At 40.1% G+C, this 24,217-nt stretch overlaps 1 protein-coding gene across 3 annotated transcripts in view; it reads left to right on the forward strand.

The window, feature by feature from the left end:
- The first annotated feature begins 1,312 nt into the window (after positions 1-1,312).
- med23 (mediator complex subunit 23) overlaps positions 1,313-24,217 on the forward strand; it is a 121,241-nt gene continuing 98,336 nt past the window's right edge. For 2 of the 3 annotated variants that reach the window (XM_043683331.1, XM_043683338.1), the window contains exons 1-8: positions 1,313-2,482; positions 5,884-5,915; positions 17,746-17,833; positions 17,946-18,070; positions 20,281-20,392; positions 21,383-21,481; positions 21,940-22,041; positions 23,933-24,002. In XM_043683331.1, coding sequence (XP_043539266.1) covers positions 2,432-2,482; positions 5,884-5,915; positions 17,746-17,833; positions 17,946-18,070; positions 20,281-20,392; positions 21,383-21,481; positions 21,940-22,041; positions 23,933-24,002 — 679 coding nt within the window. In that variant the 5' untranslated portion in view covers positions 1,313-2,431. The remainder of the gene's footprint in view (positions 2,483-5,883; positions 5,916-17,745; positions 17,834-17,945; positions 18,071-20,280; positions 20,393-21,382; positions 21,482-21,939; positions 22,042-23,932; positions 24,003-24,217) is intronic. The other variant, XM_043683342.1, reaches the window with a different exon arrangement.

A 24,217-nucleotide genomic window follows, 5' to 3' on the forward strand; every position in this document is an offset into this window, starting at 1 on the left:
TTTAGCACACCGAGCTCTACACATGAGACCCAGCTATGGCTTCCTCTTCATCGGAATAGTCCATCTTCCGCAGCTATACTAGCACCATTCCCCACCTTTTCCTCTATTACATCGATGACTGTATTGGCACCATCTCATGCTCCCACGAGGAGGTTGAAAGGTTCAACAACTTCACTAGTACCTTCCACCCAGACCTCAAGTTCACCTGGTCCACCTCCGACACCTCCCTCGCCTTCCTGGACCTCTCAATCTCCATTTTCAGTGACCGACACAACATGACATTGATTTCAAACCTACCGACTGCCACAGCTACCTGGACTACACCTCCTCCTATCCTGCCTCCTGTAAAAACACTATCCTTTACACCCAATTGCTCCACCTCTGCCGCATCTGCTCCTAGGAGGACTAATTCCACTACAGAACATCCCAGATGGCCTCCTTCTTCAAGGACCACAATTTCCCCTCCCTTGTGGTCGACGATGCCCTCCAGCACATCTCCTCCACTTCCCACACCTCTGCCCTTGAACCCCAGCCTCCAATCACAAGGAACAAACACCCCTTCTCCTAATCTTCCATCCCATCAACCACTGGATACAATGCATCATCCTCTGCCATTTCCACCACCTACAAACAGACCCCACCACCAGGGACATATTTCCCTACCCACTCCTAACAACATTCTGGAGAGACCATTCCCTTCGCAACTCCAATGTTAGGTCCACACCCCTCCCGGCACCTTCCCCTACCACAGCAAGAAACGCAAAATTTGTGACCACACTTCCTCCCTCCCCTCCACCCAAGGCCCCAAAGTATACTTCCATATCTGACAGAGATTTACCTGTACTTCCACACGCGTCATCTACTGTGTCCATTGCTCTCGATGTGGTCTCCTCTTAAATAGCAAATAACAGTCACACCACACAAGTGCCAAGCTGTGAACATCTCCCATAAGAGAGATTTAACCATTTCCCCATGGCATTCAATGGCAAATCCATTGCTGAATCTCTAAATATCAATATCCTGAAAGTTATCGTTGAGCAAAAACTGAACTGGACCAGCCAACACAGGTCAGAGACTAGGAATTTTGAGTTGAGTAAACCTGACACCAAAAATCACGTCCACCACCTACAAATCACAAGTCAGGAATGTGATGGAATACTTCTCACTTGCCCTGATGAGTGAAGCTCCAACTCACCCAAGAAACTCAAGACCATCTAAGATACAGCAGGGTATCTTACAAGTTAAACAATATTTTTATTTGCCCCAAGGCTCAGAAGCAACTGTGTGTACCATTTACAAAACGCATTGAAGAAATTCACCAAGGCTCCTTTGACAGCGTCTTCTAAACCCAGTACCACCTAAAAGGGGAAATGAGAAAGCAACCGATGCAAATTTCCCTCCTTGAATTATATCACTGGTTGTCCATTACCGATGGGTCAAAATCCTAGATCTCCTGCCTGAACTGTATTGTGGGTGTCCCTACTTCCTGCTTCAGGTGAACTGAGATTCAAAAAGGGACCTCACCACCACTTTCTGCAGGGCAATTAGGAATGATTAATAAATGTTTGTCCAGTGAGGCCCACTTTCGATGTAAACAATTCCAATCTTTTTAAAACAAACCCTTGAAAGAACAATCGGGAAATGAGTCAAAACTTCAAGTTTCATGCATAAAGAAGGAGTATAATCTTGTGGGTTCAGTGCTTGCCTTGGGTGCCGACATAGCTTTATTTTGGGATGGATTCTAAATGAGATTTTGGGAGATATTTCAGGGTAACATAGGCTCAGTAGAAGAAGTGAATTTCAGTCAATGTTTTAGGCAGTCTCTGGGTTGGAATTCGTTATTGTTCTGAGGAAGGGTCACCAAGCCCGAGACGTTAACTCTGATTTCTCTGCACAGATGCTGCCAGATCTGCTGAGCTTTTCCAGCAACTTTATTTTTGTTTCTGATTTCCAACAGCTGCAATTTTTTCGGTTTTTCTTCACACAGGACTTCGTTGTTTCCATCGGGTGCCGCTGGGGGGCAGTGGCTGTCGGCGTTCACCCCTGCAGCCTGGTAAGGTTACCTCCGGTCTTCAGTCAAACAGTAAAGCCGGGGCCTCGCTCCCTCATTGCCTTCAACCAGGCACCGGCTTAATGTAAAAGTGTTCATCAGTTTACATCGCGTGAAGCTGAAAATTGGATGCGCAGCCAAATCTTCCACAATATTGTTTTTCTCGCCCCCGGTTCGATTTCACACTTGCAAACAGGGAAAGGAAACTTTGACCCGAGACGGTTTTGACCAAAAAAGGGCAGCTCTTCGGCTCGGAACCAAAGTGCGGAGGCCGTCGGAGCACGGCGGAGGGTGGGAGGAGACGGAACGGCTCAGCCCGGAAGCGGAAACTGCTCGAGACTTCCGTGGATTGAAGGGGAGGCGGCAGCTGGGGGCCGCGAGATGGCGGTTTCTATGGAGACCCAGCTCCAGAGCATCTTCGAGGAGGTGGTGGTGAGTGAGAGAGAAAGAGAAATGTTTCGGGTTGGGGTTGGGGGGTCAGAGAGGGAGATGGGGTCAGATGGAGGGGTGTTAGAGATTTGCAGTTCAGTCAGGCAGGAGATCAAGTTTTAGGTCGAACTCTGAAGTCAGAGCGAGGGATGTGCATTTGGGGTCCGTTGCCTGGAGTCGAGTTACCCATTCCTTCCCATCTCATCAAATCCCTTTTCCCATTTTTCTTGTCCTGTTTCACAGTGATGTCACCGGCTAAGTAGCCCACACTCGTAGTGCAGGAAAAGGTGACTACAAAGAAAGGAATTGGAGTAGGAGAGAAATCTAGTAAGAAAGATTTAAAAAAAAATTAAACTGAGGATTATATCTGCAATAAGTGTCGTTGGTTGTGAGTCCCATCAGATGGAATGGATCAGTTGGAGAGACAGTTAGAGGCAATGAGGAATTTCTAAAAGGGACCTAAGGGGCAACATGTTCACGCAGAGGGTGGTGCGTATGTGGAATAAACTGCCAAAGGAAGTGGTGGCGGCTGGTACGATCGCAACATTTAAAATGCGTATATGAATAGGAACAGTTTGGAGGGATATGGGCTGGATGCTGGCAGGCATGGTCGAGTTGTTTCCATGCTGTACATCTCTATGATTCTATGACTCTAAATTGTTAAAGTGAGCATTGATCCTTGAAAGATGATATTGAGAATTAATAATGGAGAAACAAGGAAATGGCAGAGAGCTTTGAACAAGTTTTTAAAAACTAATCATGGAATCTAGTACTATTGGCAAAGCCAGAATTTGTTGCCTATTCCCAGCTGCGTTTGAATTGACTGATGGACTATTTCAGACACATTTTTGTAGATCTGGAGTCACGTGTAGATGAAACCAGATAATTACAGCAAATTTCCTTCCTTAAAAGCCTGTAATGCGCTAGTCTGGGTTTTGTAACAATGGTTTCATGATCGTCATCACTGAGACTTGATAACTGACTTTAAATTCAACCAACTGATGGGGTTTCAACCTGCATCAAGCTCATCTCTTATTTTCTAATCCAGTGATATTTGCATAATGGTAATGTCTCCCCTTTTGTATCTCTGTTTGCAGAAAAGATAAAAGAAAGCATCCCTAGTATAGTGGAAAACCAATAGGGGTAAGAGTTAGGGTAAGGACAAAGTAGAAGGATAAACTTAGAATAGCCATGATTATTAGAGGGGAAAGTACTACGGAGACTAATGGAACTGATTGATCCTCTGGACCTAATGGCCTGTCTTCCAGGATTTTAAACGAAGTGGGTGCATTGCTTGTAATCCTCCAAACTTGCTCAGATTCTGGAAAGGTCATAGAAAATTGGAATACTGGTACTGTAACCTAAGTATTCAGGAAAAGGAGACAGTAAGCAAGGAGCTTTGAGCCAGTTATTCTAACATTTGTCATGTGGAAAATAGGATCTATTATTAAGGAGATAATGTTGGGCTGTTTAAAAAGTCTTCGAGGAGAAAGCGAGGACTGCAGATACTGGAGATCAGAGCTGAATATGTGTTGCTGGAAAAGCGCAGCAGATCAGGCAGCATCCAAGGAACAGGAGAATCGACGTTTCGGGCATAAGCCCTTCTTCGTCAAGAAGAGCTAATGCCCGAAACGTCGATTTTCCTGTTCCTTGGATGCTGCCTGACCTGCTGCGCTTTTCCAGCAACACATTTTCAGCTCTGTTTAAAAAGTCATAATGCAATCAAGCAGAATCTACATGGTTTGTGAAAAGGAAATCGTGCTTTACAATTTTATTGGCATCCTTTTAAGTGTACAGCAATCAGGGTGGATGACAAAGAACCGGTAGTTGTAGATTCTGGTTTCCAAAAGATCACATTAAAAGATTGCGAAACAAGCTAATAGCTCATGGTCTTAGAGGTTGTGGGTGAACATGATGAGAGCATTGATTGATTAGCAGGAAGATAAAAATTGGAATAAATAGAAGACAAAGGGTGGTGGTGAAGGGTTGTTTTTCAGACTGGAGGCCTGTGACCAGTGGAGTGCCACAAGGATTGGTGCTGGGTCCACTACTTTTTTGTCATTTACATAAATGATTTGGATGTGAGCATAAGAGGTACAGTTAATAAGTTTGCAGATGACACCAAAATTGGAGATGTAGTGGACAGCGAAAATTACAACAGGATCCTGACCAGATGCTGTATATCTCTATGACTCTAAATGCATTTTCAGGTTGGCAAAAGAACTAGTGGAGTGTCATAAGGATTTATGCTGGACTCTCAATTATATTTGATCAATAGTAATGAAATGGATGAAGGGTCCTGATTGATTGTAATTTTCTGATAACTTGCTTTCCTACTGATCTTTATACTATGAGTAACATACAGAAAGTTACAAAGGAATATCCATAGATTAAGTGAGTGGACAGAAATTTGGCAGACGAAATATAATGCAGAAAAATGTGAAATTGACCACTGGCAAGAACAATAGATGAGCGAAGTGTCCTTTAAATGGAAAGGTAATACAGATGGAGATGTAGAGGGATATGAGTATTCTTGTAAGCTTCTTGTAATTGTATGCACAGACAGCAAGTGATTCAGAAGGCAATGGAATGTTGACCTTATTGCAATACGAATATAATATAAAAGTATGTAAGTTTTCATACAACTGCAAATAGTATTGGTGAGGTCACACCAAGTGGTGGACCTATTGGCATCAAAAAGAATGAGATGACGTTGTTGGAACATATAAAATTGTATGGAAGGCTTGACGAGGTAGACACTGGAGGGGATGATCCCTCTCTTGGGTCTAAAATGAGGAGGGTCAGGTTAAAAATAAGTGAGTTCTCATTTAAGACAGAAATAAAGGGAAATTTCTGCATTGAGGGTGTTTGATCTTTGAAATTATCTTCCCTAAACAGTAGTGGAACTTTGGTCAAAGGCTGACTTCAGCATAACCAAATCAGCCATGATTTTATTGAATGGCAAAGTAGGCTCGATAAGTTGACTGCACCACATTTTCTATTTCTTATGTTTTTATGGTGAGCGGGCTGAATAGAGAACGCATATAAAATATTGGAAAACAGCTATCACTATTAATCAGAGTTAATAGATTTATGAGAGAATACAGTACAGAATTTTACAAGGTGCGAAATAACAGTTACTGTGTTGAGTTGTATAACCTATTATAACCTATATAACAGGTTTAATAGTCAAGACACCAAAGAGACTTTGGAAGTGGAGGAGTCACCGAGACAGCAATCCAAATCCCAACATGGCAACTTGTAAATTTGGCTTCATTTAATCTGATTCCTTGGGTGCCACTCCAAAAAAACTTATTAAATTCACTGTGGTCGCCAGTGATACTCAAGACAGATGAATTACAGTTATAAGATGAATTACAGTTATTGTATGTTTTATCTTCCAGAAAACTGAAGTAATCGAGGAAGCCTTTGCTGGGTGAGTGCAGAATTTCACTTTTCTAGCTGTTCTGTAACAAATTACATTAGAACCTACTGCAAAGGTAAATATTTTATCAAATAGACCCTAGTTCCACCCATTTAAGTTTTTTTTTAATCAATTGGCAAACTAATGAAATGGTACCCTGAAGTAAATTAGATAAGTTTAAAATAGCAATCAAGCACAAACATGTAACATCCTAATCTTTTCAACTCCTTTCCTTCATTCTCCCATATGCTGCTTTTCCACATGGACAGAGATTATCTGTGTCAAAGAGTTTTGATTGGATATGTTATTGTCACATATACTGAGATACAGTGAAAGGTACTGTATTGTGTGCTAACCAGGCAAATTGTATATACATTGGGGTAGTAGAGCAGAATGCAGTGTGACAGCTACAGAGAAGGTACAGAAATAGATCTAATATGAGAGGTCCATTCATTAGTCTGAGAACAGCAGGGAAGAAGCTGGTCTTAAATCTGTTGGTGCTTGTTTTCAAATTTTGTCTTCTGCCCAGTGGAAGAGTGTATAACTGGGGTGGGAGGGGCCTTTGATTACTTTAGTTGCATTCCCAAGGCAATGGGAAGTATTGACGGAGTCAATGGATGGAAGGCTGATTTTTGTGATAGATTAGGCTGCATCCACAACTCTCTGTAATTCTTGCGGTTTTGAGCAGAGCATTCGCCATACCAAGCTGTGATGTATCCAGATAGGATCCTTTCTATGGTGCATTTCTAAAAATTGTGGACATACTGAATTTCCTGAGCCTCTGATGATGTTGAAGTTTTGGTGTACACTCTTGACTACAGCATTGACATGGATGGACCAGCGCAGATCGTCGGTGATCTTTATTCCTAAAAACTCCAAAGAAACTTCATCTCAGCACCATTGATACAGACAGGGAAATGTCCTCCATTCTGCTTCCTGATGTCAAAGCTCCTTCGTTTTACTGACATTGAGAGAGAGATGGTTGTCTTCAATTCATAGCAGTAGGCTATCTATGTCTTTCCTACACTCTATCTTGTTGTTATTTTGAGATCTATGGTGGTGTTATCAGCACATTTGTGAATGGATGTGAATTTGGCCACACAGTTTTGAGTGTATAAGTATTATAGCAAGGAGCTGAGAACCCAGCCTTGGGGTCACCTATGTTGCCTATCCTTACTATTCGCAGTCTCTGAGTCAGGAATTCAAGGATTCAGTTGCAGGGGGGCAGGGGGGGGAGAAAATCCTAGGTCTCAGTTTACAAATGAGTTTGGTTGGAAACATTGTGTTGAAGGAGGAGCTAAAGTCAGTAAATAGAAGTCTGATGTAGATGTCCTTGTTATCAGAGTGTTCCAGGATGAGCGTATGGCCTACGTGATGGTGTTTGTCATGGACCTATTGTGATTAGATTAGATTAGATTAGATTACTTTACAGTGTGGAAACAGGCCCTTCGGCCCAACAAGTCCACACCGACCTGCCGAAGCGCAAACCACCCAAACCCCTACATTTACCCCTTACCTAACACTATGGACAATTTAGCATGGCCAATTCACCTGACCTGCACATCTTTGGACTGTGGGAGGAAACCGGAGCACCCGGAGGAAACCCACGCAGACACAGGGAGAATGTGCAAACTCCACACAGTCAGTCGCCTGAGGCGGGAATTGAACCCGGGTCTATGGCGCTGTGAGGTAGCAGTGCTAACCACTGTGCCACCGTGCCGCCCATGATGATGGATAAATTGTAGCAGGCCAAGGCAATCTGGGAGGCTGGAGTTATGTGTGCCATTACTAATCTCTCAGAGCACTTGTCCATGCACTCAGTTGTCCATATACTCAAATCAGTCTTATTTGCATATGGAGCCAAGAGTCATCGTGTAATGGTCAGGTATGAAAACACACAATCTTTCCTTTTTGAGTCAAAAGCTCTGCCACATTTTGCTCCACAACTGTTAGCCCAGGTAAGATGAGCTAATCAAGTACAGGTTATGGATGAAACTTAAGGGTGGGGTGGCATGATGTGTTGGTGGTTAATGCTAGTGCCTTGGTGTCAAGAACCTGGGTTCAATTCCTTTGCTGACTGTGTGGAGTTTGTACATTATCCCCATATCTGTGTGGATTTACTCTGGGTGCTCAGGTTTCCTCCCACAGTCCAAAGATGTGTAGTTTCAATGGATTGGCCATCAGAAATTGCCTTATAGTGTCTGGGGATATGCAGGCTAGGTGGGCTAGCAATAGGAAATGTAGGGATACAGGAACAGGGTGGGTCTGGGTGGGATGCTTTTCGGAGGGTTGGTGTTGACTTGGTGGGCCGAATAGCCTACTTTCATATTGTAGGGATCCCGAGTTTTAAAGTTTTCTCTGAAGGATCATTTTTTCACAGTGGAGTTTACTTATTATGTTATTCGAATTTAGTCAGTTTTTCACTTTTTCCTCATAACTTTGATAGTCTGTCACTTCAGCACAATTAGTTGTGTTTGGACTCCAGAATCAACCCTATTAGCTCAAAGTGGGTATCGAAGAATATAAAAGCAGAAGTAGATCATTCAGCCTGTACTGCCATTCAATATGATCCTGGGTAATCATCTGCTTTAGTCCTATTTTACTATTGTATTTTCGTATGTCATTGGTATTTAGAAATCTGTCAATCTCATACTCTAAGCATACTCAATGGCTGAGTTTCTGTGGTTGACTGGGATTGAGAATTCCAAAAATTCATAACCCGTTGAGTCGCAAAATATTTCCTCATGGCAAATTGGCCTACCCCTTATTTCGAAATTGTGTTCTTTGGTCCTAAACTCCCCAACAGGGCAAACAGCTTGCCTAGTTTGAAAAATATAAAATACCCTAAAAGGGAAATCACCCTGATTCCTCAAAACTAGAGAATGCAGGCACAGTTTCATCAATCTCTTGGTTTAGGACAGCCCTAGCATCCCTTGAATAAATCTGCTGAATCTTCATTGCAATCCCTCTATGATGATAAGATCATCTCTAAGATTAAGGGAACAATAACTGACAGTAGTTCAGGGGTGTAACTAAGGTTCTATGTACAATTGAAGCAAGTTTTTACTTTTCCTTTATTCAAATCTTCTTGTGATGACAGCCAACATTAGCTTGCCTCATTGCTGCACTTACATGTTAGCCTTGAGTCACTTAATTGATAAAGTCACTTAGATCCCTTTGGACATGTACATTTGAGAAACTCTTGCCATTTAAGAAAAACTCTGCACGTTAGTTCTTCCTACCAAAGTAGAAAACCTCTCATTTTCCATGGTTTATTCCTTCAGCTATGTTCTTGCCTACCAAGTCTGTCCAAATCTCTTGAAGCCACACAGTATATGTTCCTAACTAGCTTTATATCAAGTGAAAATATACATTTGGTTCCCAAATTAAAATCATTTTTGAACATTCAACAGATAGGGCCCACATATTACAGATCCTTAAGGCATTGTAATAGTCAGTCTGCCAATATCAAATGAACTTTAATTCCAACTCTGTTTTTTACCTGTTAACCAATCCTTAACCCATGCTCCGATTCAATGTGCTTTCATTTTGCCAACTAATCTCCCTCCCTTGGGCAACTTTATCAAGAGTCTTTTGAAAATCTAAGTATGCTGTGTCAACCAACTCCCCTTTTATTAATTTTCTGTGCTACTGATATGAAAATTTCTTAAATAGTGACGTGATGCTTTCCAATGGGCAGGGATCATTCTAGAATCTATAAAATTCAGAAGCCAATCCTCAATGTACCCACAATCTCCACAGTCGCATCTTTCACCATTCTTGGATGTAGAATGTCAAGCCCTAGAGACTTCTCAACCTTTAATCTCGTTAATTTCTCCAAAACAACTATTTATTGATACTTACTTCCTAAGTCCTTCAATCTTCCCAGTTCCTTAGATCTCCAATCATTGAAGGTGTCTACTATCTTCCTCTGTGAAGATGGACACAGTATAATCATTTAGCTTTTTTGCCATTTCTTTATTTCCATTATAAATTCTTCTGACTTTTCCTGGTACTTACAGCAGCTTTTATGAATTTTCAAAAATGTTTTTTACTAATTTACTTTCATATTCTATTGTGTTTCTTGGTTTCTGGTGCCATCCTTTGCTATACTGTAAAATCTAGTTCTTGGATATGCTATTATATCTGACAGACTTATTGGTCTCTTTTAAACTTTTACAATGCATCACTTCATTTATTAGCCCTATTTAATAAATGGTTTTGACTTATTTTGTGCTTTGAAAGAATGTATACTTGTAAAATAATTCTTTGAGACTAGCTGTTACCTGCATATGCCTTTGTACTGTCATACTTTTTAATGTATTTTCCCAGATGAACTCTCACCTTCACAATTTTTCATTAAATTTAAAATACTAGCTTCAGATTGAACTACCTCACTTGCATATATTGTGTAAAATTGTATCTCATTATGATCACTCAATCCTAAAAGTTATTTTATAACAAGTGTATTAATTATCTCATTTTCCTTATGTGAGACTAGATTTAGCATGGTCTGTTCTGTCGTCAATTACTCAACATACTGCTCTGAACTCCTGAGCGCACTGCTAAAAATTCAACCTCCACAACATTAGTGCTTAATAGCCTTACCAAGATTTACATGTGGCTACTGTATTCTTCACGCTGCATGCTTCTCTAATCTCCAGGTTAATACCATGAACCATACTAACAGTTGGCAATCTCTAAATAACTGCCTGCAATGTTTACAGGTTGTTGTTTTGTAGTTCGATCCAAAACAGATATTGCACATTTTCTGATCTGAGATTATTCCTTGCTATCAATGCAATGCCACCTCTTTTCACTTTTATTTGTCCTTCCTAAATATTTAATATTTAGTTCCCAGTCTTGATAACCCTGCAGCCAGGTGTCAGTTCAGCTCAGTCAGCTGGACAGTTGGTTTGAGAATCAATGTGATGCCAAATGTTTGTGTTTAATTCCCATCACTAGCTGACATTACCATGAAGGACACTCCTTCTCAACCTCTTCCCATGCCTGGAATATCGTGGCCCTCAGGTTAAGTCACCATCAGTCATCTCTCTCAAATGAGAGAGCAGCCCTATGGTGATTTGTCGGCTTTTGTGGCAGTTAGGTAATACACGTTTACCTTGGTTTGTGCACCTGACTGCGCAAAGCATTTAGAGCAACGTAGATGATTTACAATGTCTTTTGGTTCATCTTTTTGAACTAGGTTTTAACGTTAAACCTAGTTACTAACCTTTGTTTCACCAACCTTCTGATTTCACTTGTTGTGCTTCTATATCCTGTTACCAGTTTTATTTCTGTCCAATTTGTACTCCTCTCAGATTCCAATTTCCTTTGTAAGCTAACTTAAACCCTCCCAACAGCACTAGCAAATCACCCTGAAAGGCTATCAGTTCCAGACCTGTTAAAGTGTAACATGTACAACTTGTCTTCCCTGAACGAGTCCTAATCACAGGAAAGATGTATGTTTTTCCCCTGTCCAATTCTCTAGCCGGTCAGGCAGCATCCAGGGAACAGGAGAATCGACGTTTCGGGCATAAGCCCTTCTTCAGGCTTATGCCCGAAACGTCGATTCTCCTGTTCCCTGGATGCTGCCTGACCTGCTGCGCTTTTCCAGCAACACATTTTCAGCTCTGATCTCCAGCATCTGCAGACCTCACTTTCTCCCCAATTCTCTAGCCATATGTTCAATCAATCAATCTCCCTATTTTGTAATAAAATAAAGGACTATTGATGCTGACAATCTGAAAGAAAAACAGCAATTGTTGGAGAAACTAAGCAGGACTGGCAGCATCTGTGGAGAGAAAGCAGAGTTAATGTTTCAATTCCAGTGACCCTCCTTCAGAGCCTCCTATTCTTATGCTCACTAGCACAGGACACATATCATTATTGCAATGCAGACCATGGACTCTGGTTATAAGAGCCAGTATACATAATAATAAAAAAAAGGATCTGGAAATCTGAAATAAAAACAAAATGCTGGAGTAAATCAGGTCTGGCAGCATCTGTAAAGAGAGAAATAGAATTAATGCTTTGAGTTCAAAGTTTGTGTGAAGATTTGTAGCTCGGGTGCTCGTTGCTGTGGTTCTGTTCGCCGAGCTGGAAGTTTTTGTTGCAAACGTTTCGTCCCCTGGCTAGGCGACATCATCAGTGCTTGGGAGCCTCCTGCAAAGCGCTTCTTTGATGTTTCCTCCGGTGTTTATAGTGGTCTGTCCCTGCCGCTTCCGGTTGTCAGTTTCAGCTGTCCGCTGTAGTGGTTGGTATATTGGATCCAGGTCGATGTGTTTGTTGATGGAGCCTGCTTAAGTAGGATACCCAACAAATAATGAAGTCTACACAAAGCAAACTCAGTGAAAATAATGCCACAACATGCGCTGAGATGACAGTGAAGACTCAAAAACTAAAGGATTGTTTCACAAAGCTGTGACAAATAAAATCCTTTCCTCATTCTCTGGCTGAACCTTTACGATAGTCCATTGAGATGATCCAACCAAGGCTACAATAACATTGTTTTTTCTGCATTGTCCACAGATGTTAAAATGTCATCCAGTCCAATTCTGACTCCAGAGCACACAAAAGGTGTAACTTCAAAACAAATATGTTTAAGTTTGATGGAACATGTGACTATTTTAACAAGAGGATATAAATTTTACACAATTGCCACAAATGGCAGTGGATTGGTGGCAGGGGTTGGGGATATAAAGACCATTCTTAAGAGCTATGGTTAAATAATGATAATACATTTGTAAGTGTTTTGTCAACTTTAATGGTTATTTTCTTTAACTTCCATAATTTTCCATTCAATAAGGTAAAAAAGTCAAAGGTAGGCAATTGTGTCAGTTGATTAGAAGTATAGTTTTTCCACATTAAATAAACAATGACATAAATCATTAACTTTAACCTGGTGGTGATTCTGTCAAGTTCTCCTGTCCTGCCTAAGACATGATAAGACTGCGCATTTGGAAAAGTGTATACTCTCAATTCTAAATCTAAGTTAATCAACGTAGAGGAAGTTGATGATAGTGGGGCATTCCAGCAGAGGTGGGAAGAGCATGCTGCACTACTCTCTCATCTCAGTTTGAGACATAATTGCTGGGGTTAGCCAGGGTTGCGGAAACTATGAGTAAGAAAACAGAAGCAATGAACCACCTAACGCAATGCACCCTTCTCACCCAAAATTCGACAAATCAGATGTACTCAGTGATGATGTTTGTTGGCACTTCTGAAATATCAAATCTGTAAAAAAATGTATAATTATGGCTGGACAGAGTTTTTTCCCCAAGCTGATGGGGCTATGTGGGGACAGAAAAGGGGGAAATATTTACCTTTTTCCTTGAAGTTGAGCAACTATGACAGGAATACTGGAGCATTGGCAGAAAGCTAGAGCCAGCAGCCACTGCAGTGTGAGGTGATTGCCATTCAATACTGCTGCCAAACCACTAATTCCAGACTACTGTAAAATTTAGACATTTAAACAACACCATATGCCTATATATTTACAAAGTAAATACATCAACAGACTAAATAATACCATTGTTCTTCAGACATCTGTAAATGGACTGTATTTATAAACTGTGGCACAAACTTCTTACATTCATTCATTCAGTCAAGCATTACCTCCTTCTGCTGTTGACCTGTTGCTGCACTACTGGTCAAATTAGGATTGACACCAAGATGAAAGGGAATCAATCAACATCATGTAAGGTGGACTCACTTGGGTCTATACTCCATGATGGGTGATGATCAGATTTGAGTTTCCCTTCTCAAAGGGTTTGACTGTGGGTATGCTGACATGAACAGAGTGCCTGGCTGTGGCTATCTCCAGATTTGGTTTCTGCATATTATTCTCCACTTCAGCACAATACACAATTGATTGTACAACATGACAGGGGCTGCTAATGTTATTTCTGAACACTGCAATAAAACTCAGGTATTTTATGATCAATTGAAATGAACAGTAAACTTTCTTTCTCCACAAGTTAGCAATACAATGATTTGACATTTGTACAGTTTATTTTCCCTTCATAACTGAAGTAAGTATTCAACGTAACTCTGCAATTGGTCATTGAGAAGTGAAGTTAAAATGTATCCTAGACAATCAGAACACTAAGAAATATGACTTTCAATGCTTACCTTGACAGACAATGAACACAGGGCTATACATGTACTTCTGAACTAGTAAATGGTTATTATTAATCATTATAAATGATTATTACTGGATTTCTTTCACATTAGCCTGTGACTCCCCCACCAAAAAAGCCACACAGTAAATTTAATATTCCATCACTTTGTTGTGGTTCTGTTCGCCGAGCTGGCAGTTTTTGTTGCAAACGTTTCGTCCCCTGTCTAGGTGACATCATCAGTGCTTGGGAGCCTCCTGCGAAGCGCTTCTTTGGTGTTTCCTCCGGTGTTTATAGTGGTCTGTCCCTGCCGCTTCGGTTGTCAGTTTCAGCTGTCCGCTGTAGTGGTTGGTATATTGGGTCCAGGTCGATGTGTTTGTTGATGGAGTTTGTAGATGAATGCCATGCCTTTAGGAATTCCCTGGCTGTTCTCTGTCTGGCTTGCCCTATGATAGTAGTGTTGTCCCAGTCGAATTCATGTTGCTTGTTGTCTGCGTGTGTGGCTATTAAGGATAGCTGGTCGTGTCGTTTTGTGGCTAGTTGATCATACACTACTATCATAGGGCAAGCCAGACAGAGAACAGCCATGGAATTCCTAGAGGCATGGCATTCATCCACAAACTCCATCAACAAACACATCGACCTGGACCCAATATACCAACCACTACAGCAGACAGCTGAAACTGACAACCGGAAGCGGCAGGGACAGACCACTATAAACACCGGAGGAAACATCAAAGAAGCGCTTTGCAGGAGGCTCCCAAGCACTGATGATGTCGCCTAGCCAGGGGACGAAACGTTTGCAACAAAAACTTCCAGCTCGGTGAACAGAACCACAGTAATGCTTTGAGTCCAATATGCCTCCTCTTCTGAACTCTGAACACTTCCAAAGAGTCAAACCAGACTTAGTGTTCACTATTTCTCTCTCACCAGATACAGGATACTTACTGCATTTCCTTGTTTTTGTATTAGGCAGCACATCATCCTGGACTAGTGTTTACTGCTGCAAAAATGTTTGGGTCCGCTGCCTGTGGAGTCCCCTATCACCATTGCTCTACCACTCTTCTCCAAACTCTCCTGTGTGACTGAGTTGTCTGTGGAGTCACAGACTCGACACTGGCACCACTGCCTTGAGGAACCATTATCCTAACCAGTATCCAAATTGGAAAACTGATGAGCAAGCAAGATATGCTCTTTTTGTACCTGGTGCTTAGCCAATTCCTCCCTGCCTGTGCACTGCTAACCTGCATGAGGCCACATGAAATGCCCATGTAGAAACGTCACAGGTGCAGAACTGTAACTTTATCACCACTGTAGGTCTGAATCCTGAAGCTTCAGCTTATACAACCACTAATGCATCCTGCAGATGTGTCCATCTGGAATGTTCTTAAACAGCTGCCAAAGTTAGAAAAAGAAAGATGCCTGCTCCCCCTCACCCCCACCCATGTTGAACTCCCTTACTTAGTAAAGCTTCAGGTTTATGCTTTGTTTTAGCTGCTCTTTCTCTATGCCTTCCCAGCAGCCCCCAGTCCCTGGTTTTGGAAGTTTCCCTGTAGTATGTTCCGGCCGCAGTAAACCGCGAAAATGATTCTGTGGATACGAGGGTCGCCCTGTATATACTACACTTGCTTTCCTTTGATTTCTTAAAGCAATTTCTACCAGTATCTTCACTGATACTTTGCTGTGGGAATCATTCCCTATCCGCAATCACCTCTGAACCTGAGTATTGGTTCATGACTACACAAAGTTATATCCATTCCAGTCTTTGCTATCCCTATGTAATCTATGTCTATCCATGTCAGTGCTTTGGCAGCTGCTTTAGAATTTGGCCCATGACTCTGAGCTCCTCATTTTGGCCCCCATCAAGCCCTGCTTTATTCCGTTTATGTTACCTGGATTCACAATCTTTTAATTCTACAAGCTTGATACTTGACTGTGGAATCTGTGCCCTGATTCATCACCATTCATTTCCTCAGTCTTTCCTGTAGTTGTCTTAGGCTTTAAGTATATACATTACTTCTATTCTGTATTTCTCAATATTTTCTAAAGGGCTCTTTGAGTCAAATGTTAATGCCTTTTTGTGAGCAGCAGCCTCATTCCATTCCTTAGTGTCTCTTACTAACCTCACCAGCATCAGAATAAGATTAATTTCTTTGCTCCTCTTCTCATTCCACATTCCCCATTCCCCATTAACATTCACTCCAAATGTCACAAATGTATGGTCACATAGAAATATGGTATCTTGCAGGGGAAAACAGGTAATGCACAAGTTGCAGTCCCTTTTAAGATATGTGGGCAAGTGAAAATCCTAAAGACACCATGCAGTAGAGGGCACGCAGCATAGGGAAATTAAAGGGAGTGTTGCTTTCCACCCTTTGGGCTCTTCTGGTGAATCAAGCTGGTTTGCATCTACTCCACTTTGTTTCTCTTTTTTTGAAAGCCTATTCCTCTTGTTAAGCCTCTTGTTATTGGCATTTGTATTCTCAATGATTATCATAAAATCCCTGCAGTGTGGAAACAGGCCATGAGGCCCAAGAAGTCCACACTGTTGTGTTGACATCCTGAAGTTGAGTGACACTTGAGTTGTGTCACATCCCTCAGTGACAGCATCCATGCGTACAGTCAGTTTTCCAAAATGTCTAGCTCTACCTTGTCACCATATCTCTCAACCCCTTGATCAAATGTCAGCTTTTTGTTTCGTGACCATTTAACTTTGCAGTGTACAGATAGTCTTGAAATTAATTTCTGTGCACAATGTATCTAACTGGAAGTTTTCTATTTTCAACTACTATACCATTATGCAGCTACACTATTATTTGTATTTCAACATCTTATAAAATAGTTTAAATACATGAAACAGCAGAGATTTAGCAGAACGTTGCCTGGACTGTGAGTTTTAGTTATGAAGAGAGAGGTTGTTTTCCTTGCAGCAGAGGAGACTGAGAGGGGACGTGTAGTGCCTAGACAGAGTAGTCAGGAAGAAACTTTCCCTTTTGGAGGAATCAAGGATCAGAAGGCATAGATTGAAGATAAGGGACGGAAGGTTTGAAGGGAATGTGAGAAACGATTGCTTTTCAACCCCGTGGTTTTGGGGATCTGGAGCTCAGTTCCCGTAAGGTGGTAGAGGCAGAAACTTTCATAACTCTTAAGTATTTATATGTAAATATGCAATGCAAAGGCATTTAAAGCTATGGGCCATGAGCTGGAAAATGTTAGGTTTTGACTGAAACTGTTGTTTTGACTGAAGCAGACTCAATGTGATGAAAGTCCTTTCTCTGTGCTCTAACCCTCTGACTCTAATCTGATGAATGTTTGAAAAATGTAGGCAGATCGCTGTCTAATCGAGTAATTTATTGAACTTCATTGGCTATAAAGTCTTTGATATATCTGGTAGTCATAGAGATCATGCTATAATTGCAAATCATTCTTTAAACAAAGTGCATGTTGGTTATTGCCTAAATTTCCTTTTTGTTGCTGTTCAATGTTTCCATGATCCTTTAGGAAGGAAAACAGATTTCATGGAGTTTGTCTCTGCATTTCGTTTTTGTAATGTTTAACCATTTGGGCATTTAAATATTTGAAGACTTCTATGTTTTCTTAAGTTTAGATTTTTGGGCACCAACACTTATTTACTTTTTATTATCTTTTAAAGCTTTATGTATGAATGTACCTCAAGAATATTTTAAATTAGCTACTATTTTATTTAAACCTGTCTTTCACAGTATGTTTATGGACACAGCCGAAGATGAGAAAACCAAGTTGATTAGTTGCCTTGGAGCTTTCAGGCAACTTTGGACAAATCTTCCTCAGGTTAGAATTTATTTACTAGTGATTTGTCTGAAGTATATTTCTAGATCTGGTTAGCTTTTTGCAAACTTCATTAGTTGTATAATGTATATTGATACTTTTTTTTGAACATCAGGAATCCCATGAGCAGTGTGTGCAGTGGATTGTTCGCTTCATCCATGGACAGCACAACCCCAAGAGGATTTCGTTTCTGTATGACTGCTTGGCTATGGCAGTTGAAAGTGGGTTGCTGCCTCCAAGGTATAACTGGGAAAAAAAAATTTAAGGAACTATTAGTAACATGTTTGATTTTTTTAATAAGTGGAATAAAGAGCTTTATACAGGTTGTTCTGTTATAACATGTTTTGTTAACACAAATTCACTGTAACGTGATTGACGAGTGGGGATGCTGTTTCTACAGTGCAAACTTCTAAAACATGTGTTGGCTCTAATGTGATTACAGTGCCAGCACTTTAAGTGCCACTTCTAAAGCATGATTTTTCTATAATGCGGGGTTGTACAAGAATGCAACTGTATGTAATATTGCATGTTTTAAAATTCCATTGCTATATTGTACAGTAACTTTAAATATATTACTTGCTTCCTTCACAAGCTCCATTTTCATTTTCTTCACTCTGTGCATCAGGGTGTCCTTTTTCATTCTGTAAATCATCTTAAATGAAATCCAGATTAAAGTCCTGTAATAGCAATGTCATAGATTAGATTAGATTAGATTAGATTACTTACAGTGTGGAAACAGGCCCTTCGGCCCAACAAGTCCACACCGACCCACCGAAGCGCAACCCACCATACCCATTCCCCTACATTTACCCCTTTACCTAATACTACGGGCAATTTAGCATGGCCAATTCACCTAACCTGCACATTTTTGGACTGTGGGAGGAAACCGGAGCACCTGGAGGAAACCCACGCAGACACGGGGAGAATGTGCAAACTCCACACAGTCAGTTGCCTGAGGCGGGAATTGAACCCGGGTCTCTGGCGCTGTGAGGCAGCAGTGCTAGCCACTGTGCTGCCCACAAATCTTAGTAGGGGGAAAAAAATTCTTTGTATCTGTTGGGCTGATGTTAAAACCCCATTAGTATGTCTGGAATGCGAAGGTGAACATTTGATGTTACTGGATGTAGATTTGCTCACTGAGCTGGACAGTTCATTTTCAGACGTATCATCACCAAACATCAGTGAGCCTCCAGCTGAAGCACTGGTGGTATAACCCGCTTTGTGTTTGGGTTTCCTTCGGTTGGTGGTGTCATTATCTATGGTGATGTCATTTCCTGTTCTTTTTCTCAGGGAGTGATAAACAGGATCCGAGTCAATGTGTTTGTTATAGAGTTCCGAATAGAATGACATGCTTCAAAGAATTCTCGTGCGTGTCTCTATTTGACTTGTCCTAGCCACAAAAAGGCACGACCCACTCTCACTAGTATCCTTACATACTGATGAGGAAGGACGCCATTTCGACTGGGCCAACACATCCATCCTAGGACAAGCCAAACAGAGACACGCATGACATTGCAACTAGAACTCTATCAACAAACACATTGACTTGGATCCCATTTACCACCCTTTGAGAAAAAGAACAGGAAATGACATCACCATAGGAAATAATATCACCAACCCAAGGAAACCCAAACACATGAATGGAAAGCTACCAATGCTTCATCCGGAGGCTAACTGATGATACCTAGTATGGTGACGAAATATCTGAAAAGAAACCTTCCAGCTCAGCGAACAAACCTACATCTAGAACCTCAACCTGAGCTACAAATCTTCTCAAAACTCGCTAATTTGATGTTACTATTTTGGTTTGTGCTGTTATTAAAGAATCTGATACTTTGAGCAATGCAACAACTGTTTTTAAAATTTCTGATAAGCTGTTCCAATTACAACTTTATTTCTGGTGCACCGTCTAAAAATACTTTGTCATGAAAAGAGATGAAATTTTCTTAAAGGAATGGTAAAAAAAAATCAAGAAGGAAGAATGCCAAACAAGTAAATTCAAATGCAATAATAATGTCTACTCTCAACATGCTCTCTCTTCTGTACTTAGCTGAATAACACACACAGCGGACAATGTCTTTGTCTCCAAAGTTAATGTTTAGACAGTCTTTCTAACTTACCCTTTAGAATGGCTTCTTGTTTCTCAGCATTAACTGAATAGAACTTCAGAGGTGAATTACAATGTTATGTTGTTAGATAAATGTTTGATTTATTTGTGCGATGACAATATGATCATTAAAAGTGAACTTCACATATCTGCAATCATATTCCTTGAGAATTGTTTTGCGTAATATTTTGACTATTGTCTTAAGCAGAATCTGCAATTACTGTAATCTGTGTATAATCGTTCAAATTTGTGTAATAACAATAGTTCTGTGCTTTATGCAAGTTATATATGGTGCCATTTTGAATATAATATTTCAAAGGGTTGTTCTGTATTTGTTTTGTAGACTGGTCTGCGAGTCTTTAATTAACTCTGAAAGTCTGGAATGGGAGAGAATGCAACTTTGGGCTCTAACGTTTAAACTAATTCGAAAAATAATAGGTGGTGTTGACTACAAGGTACTGTACAAAAAATGTATTAACTTGTCTTGCCATTATAAGCAGGAGAATTTGTAATTCACTTAGGAAGTGGTAATGGCTTAGGTTTTATGGTAGTAGTGATGAAGAAACTATCAACATTCATTCAGTTTTGATGGAGTAATGGCAACTTTTGGAGTCTGAACATGTAATTCAGGAGCCTGCTGTTAGTGATTGCAACACTTTTCCAGAGGCTGCATTTTGATGCAAATCCCCTCTGCTGAAATCACCAGGAAATCTACAGATTGACAGAATTTCTGCTTAATCTGTTAATGTTGCTATTAAAAATTTTTGAAAATATTTGAGCCTGACTGAATGAAGGGAAGCTGGATTTTTAAAATTGTGTACTAGCTTTGTAATTACTGCGTAAAAAAGGCTGTGGCCCAGAACAACAAGTTTTATGTTTGGGTAAAGTTAAATACCTGCATAAGAAAATAAAATCAGATGTGGAATTTTTATTAATGTCTTGTTAGTTTCTATCTTGATCTAATCAGGTAATTATTTTGCTATCTGAAATGTTAAATTAAAAGTGAAACATATTAAGTGAGTTCAACTTTCTGGTTTGCTTTGCATGAAGTTTTCAGCATGATTGCCTGCTAATCTGCTTGCTGACAGCTATTTTGTCTCTTCATGGCACCAGCTTTAAACTGTTGTTGGGAGAGGATGATAAATAAAAATAGAGATAAATCAATATTTTTGGAAAGCTTTTTCCAAGACCAGTGGTGAATGCAATTGCCTCACTACTACAGCAAGTTCCAGCCTAATAAATGTTGCTATGAGAATTCATTTTCTTTGAATGGATGAAAGAATGTCTGTAGGTTTCTTGGGCAACTACGCACATTTTTTGTTGGTGCTTTAACTAATGTTTATGTGAGCTTATGCTGTTTCAAAGAAGCTTGTTGGAGCATTAAGTTAGTGCAATTTAAGGAGTTTTGTTGATAAGCTCTTAACTTACATATTTACTTTCTCTAGGGTGTAAGAGACCTGTTAAAAGCAATTCTAGAGAAGATTCAAACTATTCCTAACACAGTCAGTTCTGCTGTTGTACAGCAACTACAAACAGCTAAAGATGTAAGTTCCTGCTAAAGTTTTTTCGGTCTTTGATCTTAAAAATTACTTCCAGGAAAATCATGCATTTGATATTTTACGTAGTTAGCGTTAATTTTATGGAAATAAGGATGTTCACTTTTTTTTTTGTCTGGAAAACAAATTGGGATTAAATTCATCAATGCTGCACTGTTCATATGTAACTGAGCTTGAAGAGAACGTGGGTCTTAAATAGGGTTCTTAAGTCCATAGTGCCAACTCTCCAATCTGTACTCTGTTTGAATCAAGTTCCTTGCTTGCATTACTAACCAAATATTTTTCCCTGATGTGTAAAATTAGCAGTGCATTCTTTTTGTTAATATTTTCTAAACATTTTTATAAATGAGTAGTTTTTTGAGCAGTATTTGACTATTATGTCGAAGAAGATTTTTGTTCTAAGTTGATCTAATTTAGACAGAGGTTCCTTGCTTTACTCTTTCCAGGTTGTGGCATACATCTTGGACAGAAATGCTTGTCTGTTACCAGCATATTTTGCAGTTACTGAGATTAGAAAGCTTTATCCTGAAGGGAAATTATCTCATTGGGTAAGTGACCATTTCTGATCTTTTCCTGAAAAGAAAAGAAACTGGAGGATAATCTTCATGTTTACTGGTGTATGAACCTTGTCAGCAAGAGATATGCATTCCACTGGATAGATGAAGCTGACGGGACAAGAATAGACTTGATATTTTATGTAGTAATCATCAGTTTTGTAGAAGGAAGGTTATTTGCTTTGTTTAGTCATATATGTCCCATTCAAGGCTATCATCATCATTTGCTATTGCCTTCTGCGTGTGCTTGTCTAGCTTTCCCTTAAGTGCATTGGTACTATTACTTCAATCACTCACTCTGACAAAGTAGCACATTCTGTCAATTCTTTGGATCTAAAAGTTTTTTTTTTCTGAAATCCCAATCTCACTTGGTGATTGCCTTGCATTGAATGTAGTTAAGCACTTCCCCACAAGAGGAAACATTCTGTCTGTATATGCTCTTCTCAAAACCTGCCATAATTTTAAATAGTTCTGTTAGGTCAGGTCTTAAAATCACATTTTTCAAGGTAAAACTGGTCCAGTCTGTCAATCCTTTCCTTATAGGTATAATCATGCTTGTCTAGTGTCATCTTCTCTACACCTTCTCCTGTGCTTCTAATTCATTTCATTATATAGTGACCAGCGTGTGTTCTAACCAATGTTTTGTTCAGGTTTAGTACAAGTGCTTAATTTTCAATTTCACTCATCTAGAAATTCTAAAGCCAAAACAAACTAATTCTGCAACAGTAAATTTCCTTCTTTACAACTACTATCTGCTTCTCTTCACTTATACTTTTTGATGTCACCAGGTGGACTCTTAAACTCGTCATCGAAATCACTCTGATAGATATACCTGCAGTGATATTCACCAAGAACGGAGTCAATGCTAAAGGTTTCCATGAAGAACTGATTTCAAAGAGAGCATAACAATTGAGACCCTAGTATCCACTCTACATCATGACGCCTGTGGGTCACTTAACATTTAATGAGGCAGATGACACAGCAGTAATAAAATACGCCCTACAGGAAAGGGATGCTCGTGAAACTTGGAGTATGCAGTTTCAATTATAGTTTATTAGGATGTAGGGAACCTTGTTATGCCATGCATAACTTGCTTTCTATTTGGTATCGTGAAATACTGATTTGGCCTGATCCTGTTTGACTTTGTCTACCTGGTTAACATTTTCTTCATATACGGAGGAATCTCAATTATCCAAACTATGCAGAGGGGAGAATTGTGTTCAGATAAACGAATGCCGGATAACACAGTTTAACCAAACATCGGGACCTTGCGATCTTGTTCTGATCAAAGTTTGTGAGAAGATTTGTAGCTTGGGTGCTTGTTGTTGTGGTTCTGTTCGCCGAGCTGGGAATTTGTATTGTAGACATTTCGTCCCCTGTCTAGGTGACAGCCTCAGTGCTTGGGAGCCTGCTGTGAAGCGCTTCTGTGATCTTTCCTCCGGCATTTATAGTGGTTTGAATCTGCCGCTTCCGGTTGTCAGTTCCAGCTTTCCGCTGCAGTGGTCGGTATATTGGGTCCAGGTCGATGTGCTTATTGATTGAATCTGTGGATGAGTGCCATGCCTCTAGGAATTCCCTGGCTGTTCTCTGTTTGGCAAACAGAGAACAGCCAGGGAATTCCTAGAGGCATGGCACTCATCGAACAGAACCACAACATCTTGTTCTGATAATCGAGGTTCCTCTGTCGTCTCATTTCTTTTGGTAGGTATTGAGTTTGTCCATCACTTAACAGATATTTGTACAAGAGTCCACATTTGCTGTGCAAGTCTGATTATTTTTTTTGTAACTATCTGGCAAGCTAATTTAGTTCCTGAAAACTTCAGCTGGTATTTTCTATTTGTCTGTTTCATCTAAAAATGTTCTTGTTTTGGCATTTTTCTTTCAGTTACTAGGAAATCTTGCATCTGATTTTGTAGACAGCTTTCGACCTACTGCACGAATAAACTCAATCTGTGGTAAGAATGGAACATTTCACTCTGAACTAATAAAAACTTTCAATTTCAAGTGATGCAACTGATGATTCAAATGTCTGTCTTCAATTTTATAACTTCAAGTCCAAACTAGTGAAGATTGAAAGTCACTTCTTTTCTGATTTGTCATGATGTACTTGATTATTTCCCATAAGTAGTGTTTAGAAATCTTAATTACTTGAGTTGTTCAAGTTGAAACT

Source organism: Chiloscyllium plagiosum, chromosome 3 (assembly GCF_004010195.1).
Source record: "Chiloscyllium plagiosum isolate BGI_BamShark_2017 chromosome 3, ASM401019v2, whole genome shotgun sequence".
In the NCBI taxonomy this organism is placed as follows: Eukaryota; Metazoa; Chordata; class Chondrichthyes; order Orectolobiformes; family Hemiscylliidae; genus Chiloscyllium; species Chiloscyllium plagiosum.